General features: G+C 36.2%; 1 protein-coding gene across 3 annotated transcripts; it reads right to left on the bottom strand.

The window, feature by feature from the left end:
* Positions 1-2,068: 2,068 nt before the first annotated feature.
* Positions 2,069-6,451, bottom strand: LOC143560461 (replication protein A 70 kDa DNA-binding subunit B-like). Of its 3 annotated transcripts, none has more exons than XR_013140126.1 (3): positions 6,073-6,451; positions 4,186-4,501; positions 2,069-3,054 (listed from the first exon to the last, which is right to left on the bottom strand). XR_013140126.1 is itself a non-coding variant. In XM_077048760.1 (3 exons), exons 1-3 carry the CDS (start codon positions 6,165-6,167, stop codon positions 2,708-2,710), a joined length of 354 nt encoding a protein of 117 aa, XP_076904875.1. In that variant the 5' UTR covers positions 6,168-6,451; the 3' UTR covers positions 2,069-2,707. The 3 variants fall into 3 exon arrangements, 1 of the variants encoding a protein (XP_076904875.1); XM_077048760.1 differs by lacking the exon at positions 4,186-4,501 and having other exon boundaries at positions 2,069-2,845; positions 2,934-3,054; XR_013140125.1 differs by having other exon boundaries at positions 4,186-6,451.
* Positions 6,452-7,283: the final 832 nt, after the last annotated feature.

Below are 7,283 nucleotides of genomic sequence, written 5' to 3'. Positions count from 1 at the left end.
AAAAAAAAAAAAGTTATATCTAATTTTAACACGGTAAATACTGAATATATGTTGGTTATGTAAAATGAACAAAAGGTGTGGCGAGTCAGCCTTAACGGCGCAACTTTATATTGAAAGTTATATGTTTAAATACAGACTTGTTTTAATCCGATAGGCACCCGTCCAACCACCTCTACATGATGAATATGTTTTTGCAACAATATAAGATCCAAGATTCCATCTAGTAAAGCTTAAATTATATTTGGTTATGTAATGGATGAACAAAAAGTGTTGGTAGTCAACTGTAACTGGTCAAATTGATATGGAGGATTATGTATATCAACTTTTAGCCCAAAGACGGGTTGATCCATGAACCACCCGTTTCTATTTCAGCAGCCAGACCATGGCTAGTCCAATTCGTTACGGTACGCATTCGGTGTACGATGTAAGTTTAAAAGTAATTTACGAACACTACGGTTTCTGTTGTGCAAAACTACTTAGCTGTTGAGTAGACCGTTTCGTTTATGGGTTTCTGTTACAATGCAATCTGCATGCGTGCTACCAAAAATAGAGATAAATGCAAATTGTAGAATAGATATATGCAATAGAGATGTGCAAATAATAGACGTGCACAAAAAAACCGGTTCCGGAACCTAACTGGTGGAACCGAACCGGAACCGGTTCCAGTTCCAACCCGGTTGGAACAATACCCGGTTTGGGTATTTTTGTACCCGAAAATCGTACCCGGTTCTCCTATTTGTATGTCAGTACCAGTTCCAACCCGGTTCTTAATTGGAACCGGTTCGGTTCGTACCCGGAAAAACCGGTTCCGACGGGTTTTTTTTGAAGGGTCAAACAAAAGTCAAACTAGCCGTTGGAACCGGTTTCAACGGTAATATAGCCGTTGGAACCGGTTTTTGAGACAATAGATCCGTTGGAACCGGTTCCAACGGTAATATAGTCGTTGGAACCGGTTTTTGATGCCCAAACCTATATATAACTTGTTTCCATTACTTGTTTCACCACCAAACTCAAAAACAAACTAAAATACTACTCCTTTAGCAAACCCGTTCCTTTACCCGACCATCCAACTAAATATTATTATGGCACCCATCAAAAAAACTAACAAGAAGGCTAAAACATAAACGATACTAAACATAACAACTAAAACATAAAAAACAAAGTCCGTCGTTTTAATCCGGGAATACTTATTTTTGGGTTGTAGAGCCGGACGACTCTCCCACTTCCGTTTTTTTAGCTTCCAATCTTCTTTTCTCTCGACAATACTTATTCGTATGTTTTCGTAATGTCGAGTTGGACCCTGCTTTAAGAAACTTCGAGCAATATTTGCAACGTGCCAACTCATGTGAGTCGGTCATGAGACACAAATCGTAATGAACCCAAACATCGGGGCATCTTGTTGTTTCGATCACCATAACAACGTCATCATTGGTTGCCATTTGTTGTCGGTTTAAGGTTAATTGTGGTTTGGAGTGTGTTTTATAGTTTTGGAAGTGGTTTAACAAGTAAACAAATAAACCTTGCTATTTATAGTAAGAAAATAACCTATTTATAGTTAAAAAACTGGTTCCAACGGTCAAAAACGGCTATATAGCCGTTGGAACCGGTTCCTAACGGCTCTAATATTTAAATTTCAAAAAAAACCGGTGGAACCGGTTTTTACGTAAAAACCGGTTCCGGTTCATACCCTACCCGGTTCTTAAAAGTTCGCATATCTGGGCATCGGTTCGGGTCGGGAACCGAACCGGTTCTTGATTGGAACCGGTGCCATTTTACAACCCGGTGTGAAAAAACCGGTTTGGAACCGGTTCGGGTTTTCCATTTGAACCCGATTTGTGCACCTCTAGCAAATAAACCGGTTAACCAGACCGACCCAAAAATCGAAGCAAAACGAACCGGTTTGAAACCGATTATGTAGAAAACCGGTTTGGAGCTGATTGAAACCGTAGGTTTGGAACCGGTTTGTAATTTTCTACACGAAAACCGGTTCCAAACTGGTTAACCAAACCGAAACCGGTCAAAACCGTGCAAAAACCGCCCAAAACCCAATCTGAAACTGATCAAAAAATGAGCCGAAGCCGATCGTCACTGTTCATGAAACTGGTGTCTACCCGAACCGAAACCAGTCATAAACCGTTTTTGACTTTTATTGACCAACCCGAACTGGGTTTAAGTATTAAACCGGTTTGTGCACCTCTAATATGCAATGCCACATGATAATTTAACCAGATACTTGTCCGAAAATAACGAACTTTTCCCTAAACCTTTTGTCGGTTAATCATTTTTCAAAAAGTGTCTCACCCCCCAAAAAATAAAATAACAGAAATACAAAGGTGCCACATAAAATTGTGTGGTGCTGCAACTGTAAACAAATATGCCATGAAATCAAGTTAACCAAAATAAAAGCTTGCATAAATTGTGACAAAAAAAAAAGTCTTTGTAACTTTGTAACCTATCTTTAAAAAAGTCAGCGCAAGCTCTAATACAAACAAAAACAATTAAGCTTCCACAAAAGATGTGCCATATATAAAATGCAAATGCACAAAGGTTGACACAAACAAGGCAACTAAATGTCATGCATGTTCACATTAAACGAATTGTACTTGAGAATTAAGAGCCGTGTATTTAAAAGTATGATACATGGATGATTATTCAAGATGTCATTGTAGAAATTTTGTCCACCAAAAACTTAGATTTAGCCGCATAATCAACTGTAGTAACAGCTTTGGCGGTAATTATTTGTTTTTTTCTCATTATTGTACTGTTGTGTTGTAACCATCAAACAAAAAAGGTGTGGGGCCCATGTGGTTTTCTTAAGTTGTGTTTGATAAGAACTTCCATCACCCTATAAACATTTTAAAGATAGTCACCGTTATAAGAAGTTGCTATCAGCACAAATAAAGACAGGTTCCCAAAACAAAATTTTGACTTACATGTCCCCTCATATGATAAAGCTCATCAGCTGAGCACCCTATTATTTTCTCGGCATCATCACCAAATGCGGTAATCCAAGCTCCACCTGTTGCATCTGTAAACTTTGCGGACAGAATATACCTGCAAATAAAACACTTTTAATTAAAATATGATAATCATGGTTAGCAGTTTTTAAGTTGATGACAGTGTCACACATATCATATTAACAAGGGAAAAAACTATCAATGGAGGCGAGTACCGTGTTGCACACAGCCGAACGCGACCCGTTTTGTTAAAGGGTCATGGAACCTGACCCAATGCCTATTTATTCTCGGTTAGAAGTTGGTTTTAAAAATTTAGATGTAAAAGGGTTAACGAGAAAACCCATGTGTATGCAAACACTTAAACTCGAACCCGGGCTGTTTTTTAACGGGCCATGTAAGCTGAACCGGAAGCTGTTTATTTTTTTTGCTTTGGGGCCGGGTTGTGTTCCGGGCCTTGACGGAAGTAAAACCAAAAAACCCAATGCGTGTTTATTGTCGGTTAAAAGTTGGTTTTTAAAAATTTAGATGTAAACGGGTTAACGGGCCAACCCATTTGTATGAAAACACTTAAAATCGAACCGGGCTGTTTTTTAACAGGCCATGTAACCTGACCAGGAAGGGTTTTTTTATTTTTTTTGCTTTGGGGTCGGGTTGTGTTCCGGGCCTTGACGGAAGTAAAACCAAAAAACCCAATGCGTGTTTATTCTCGGTTAGAATTTGATTTTAAATATTTAGAGCTAACCGGTTAACCGATTTCTAATAGGTCCACCACTAACGCCGGTTAGAAACCGGCTTCTATTATTGATTTCTTAAAACGGTTAACCATTTTTCTCAAAAACTCTATTGTTTTTTTAACGGGCCATGTAAGCTACCCCGGAAGCTGTTTATTTTTTTTTTTTGCTTTGGGGTCGGGTTGTGTTCCGGTCCTTGACGGAAGTAAAACCAAAAAACCCAATGCGTGTTTATTCTCGGTTAGAAGTTGGTTTTGAAAATTTAGAGCTAGCCGGTTCTAACAGTTCCACCACTAATCGCCGATTAGAACACCTGTAGCATTTAATTCTGGTTGACTGTTTCATGCCAAACTCTAAAAACTAAAAGAAAACTAAAGTCAACGTATATAATTTAAAACTCATTGTTTTGAATTGATTTGTGTTTTTCATTGTGAATTTGTAATTTTACAGTACCAATATTCAAAAACAAAATAAAATAACTTTCACAAAAAACAGACCTTATTCATCTAAATACAAGAATTTTCATCTCCTGTTCGGGTCCACATGTCATCCAGGTGTTCATGTCAAATTTCCGAGTTCGTGTCAGGGTTCAACCCGTCAACCCACAAATACAGCCCGTTTAGCACCTATAATTTTAAGAACGGTTTAGATTAGAAATTATTACCTAAAAGAAGGGGGTGGGGGGGCATCATTGATGAAATCCACTTGTCTATAGATTATTAAACACATCTCCCTCATGTTTGTCCAACATTTTATTCAGCCTCGGAAGTTGAAATATAGTTATCAGCGTCCCCTCACACCGTTATGGCTGCCCTGCATTTCAGCCAGTTATTAGAAACACAAGCAACTGATAATAATTCACAAACATTTGAAATTGTAGAACCTTAATAAAACACTGCAATTATGCACAATTTTGTGTTCGTTGAACTCATTTGGAGCTTAATTTGTATTTGGTTGTAATATAATTAATTACTTTTTTAAAACTAAGCCAACCCGATCGAAGCCACCTAAGTTCAAAACCGAGCTAAGGTCGAGTAAAATTTTCAGCTGAGTGACAAGATGTATCCAAACAAAAAAAAAAATTTATTTTTTAACGGCTGATCCAAACAATTAAAGCTGGATTGGTTTAAATGCGCAGTAATCGGCAGTATTGTTTTGTGTCAAATCAAATCGTATGTAACAGCTGTATGTAAACATAAATGAAGAAGAGCTAAAAAAATAGTTTCCAATTATACCCCAATTGATATGTAAAACTGATCTAATTTTGACTGTCTTGAAACTGATATTTTTTTTACTTTTAACAACTATTTTAAATTTGACCTTCTGAAAACCAGTTTCCATTTATGCCCCTTTGTCGCTTGGTTATGCGACATTATAGTTGACTTTTGGAAATGAATGATTGGGTATTACCTATCACCACTTATGCTCAGTTTTGAAATGAATTTTCTGTAAACTTCAAACTACCATTTTCATACTCAAATCGTATATTTTACCCATAATCAAAGTTAACCATAAATACAAAAACAAAAAAAAAAAACATGATATGCGAGAGACCACGGCCTCATCTAGATTCCAAAGCTAAATTAACCGAACGAATACGAAAAAGCCTCGTTCGTGATCATTTGTTTCATTTACATTACCGTGTATTAAAGCTGAAGAGCATTGATTCAACAAATTATGGTTTTAGCCATCAGCTTTTAGTAATGAGATCACAGGTCAAATTAAGGTTTTTAAGATCCTTATAAGCCTGATCCAATTTAGTTTTCATATTCATATTCTGGTATTTAAATGTTCAGTGTTTAACAAAATAAATTGATTGAAACACAATGTCAGCCCAATTACTTATAAACGGGTCATTTGTTCATCTTTTATCTAGAAAAAACTCAATTAAAAACCAATATGCAATAAATGTAATTAAGAAACAAAGTTTTCATCCCTGTATCATAAAAGAAATCCGCCGAGAACATCACCAAGAAGCAGTTTTGATACAAAAAAATATCAACATTAAAGAAACAAATGATATTTTTTTGAAAGACAATTTGACCTTTTGAACATTAATAAAACCCAACAAACCCAAAAAAACTTAAACTAAAACCTAAACAAAACCAAAAATCGAAACAGAAACCAAAAACCCAAAAAAACTTAAAACTAAAACCTAAACGAAACCAAAAATCGAAACCGAAACCAAAAACCAAAAAACTGAAACTAAACCTAAACGAAACCAAAAACATTTAACCTGAACAAATGTATATAGAAAGAATTCCTGTTTATTTCCACAAAATGAATTGTTTTTTGCAACAATGAATTGCTTTGATTAATTCCACAAAATGCACAAAATAATTGATATCTCAGAATTATATGTTGGATTGTGTTCTTAGACGCACCTGTTTTTTGCAATTATGAGGGGCTGTAGCAACTGCAATGTAGAGCACTTTATAAGACTGAAGATACCATTGATTGCAAATGGATTTCCAAACATATCACCATCGAAATGAAGCAAATCTTTATTGCAGGGTTTGATTGAAACCCAGGGTTTGGACGATGCTTGTTATTACAGGGGTTTAGAGATTAATAAGCCCAACCGATCAATTGAAGGACTCAATAAATGGTTGCAATCAATTAAACGTTTCAATCATACACCGGTTTTGATTGACTGATTGAGCAATTACTAACGTAGCCCGGTGTGGAGTCGGAAAGTCACCGGAGAGGAACGAAATTAATTATTACGGTGTTTCACCGGAAATGCTTAAATTACCATTGTACCCACCTAAAATGTTTTATAAGGAATATAGAAGATATAGGTTATGAATTAATAGCGTATCATAAACTAGATCCGTATAAGGTGTTAGATCTATTCCGGTAATAAATATCGTTTAGATATGAGGTAATTACATCGTTGGTTAAGGCTCAATCATGCTACAAGATAACCGACTATGTCTCAGTCTGGTCTAAAAGGCCAATGCCAGTTACTTGACACAGTGCCTCAATACAATTTGGGCTCAAATCTGAATTCGAGCTCACATCTAATCACACTGTCCCGAAGTGCTCTACAACTTCGTTAACATGACTTCCTAAAGCAACATATTGGATCATGGGAGATATTCATAGGTAACATATACATAAGAAAAATAAATTCAAAAAAAAATGCAGCCCATAACTAACACTGTTAACAAAAAATTTTCAGATTACATTGGGCGCGTCATCACGAACAAATTGATAGACGTTACCATAAGGAACAACAAAGCAGTCGTGAGAAAGATAAAAATAAAAGACACTAGGTAAACATCAACAATGTCTCAAACCATTATATACGATAGAACCAACAACGCTTTTAACTCACTTGATTCTCATGTGAAACAGCAACAAAATGTTCTCATAACCCTTGGCCTATAAAAGATAGACTTGGTTGACCACACAACTACTTTTGGGGATATAATCGCAATCATATCAGCAAGTGTCACAAATTATGAAGGCATGCAATAACATTAAAAAAAATAAACCCAACACTGATACATACGTTAAACATCAATCATGTATTGAAACAGGTACGCCATATCCCGAGTCAACCAATATAACAGAAATTATTGTCAACCCA

The sequence above is a fragment of the Bidens hawaiensis genome, unplaced genomic scaffold, assembly GCF_021521415.1.
Source record: "Bidens hawaiensis isolate Kalapana, Puna unplaced genomic scaffold, B.hawaiensis_p1.1 tig00020334_1, whole genome shotgun sequence".
Classification (NCBI taxonomy): domain Eukaryota; kingdom Viridiplantae; phylum Streptophyta; class Magnoliopsida; order Asterales; family Asteraceae; genus Bidens; species Bidens hawaiensis.
Note: the sequence above shows the minus strand (reverse complement) of the source record. Positions and strands in the feature narration are given on the sequence as shown.

What these genes read in the sequence shown, in the direction of transcription:
- LOC143560461 (XM_077048760.1), bottom strand. Translation starts at nt 6,167, where the DNA reads ATGTTTGGAAATCCATTTGCAATCAATGGTATCTTCAGTCTTATAAAG. An exon ending in CTCATAATTGCAAAAAACAG is followed by an intron (nt 3,055 to 6,072) that starts GTGCGTCTAAGA and finishes TTTTATTTGCAG; the next exon opens with GTATATTCTGTCCGCAAAGT. An exon ending in TTTATCATATGAGGGGACAT is followed by an intron (nt 2,846 to 2,933) that starts GTAAGTCAAAAT and finishes AAATGTTTATAG; the next exon opens with GGTGATGGAAGTTCTTATCA.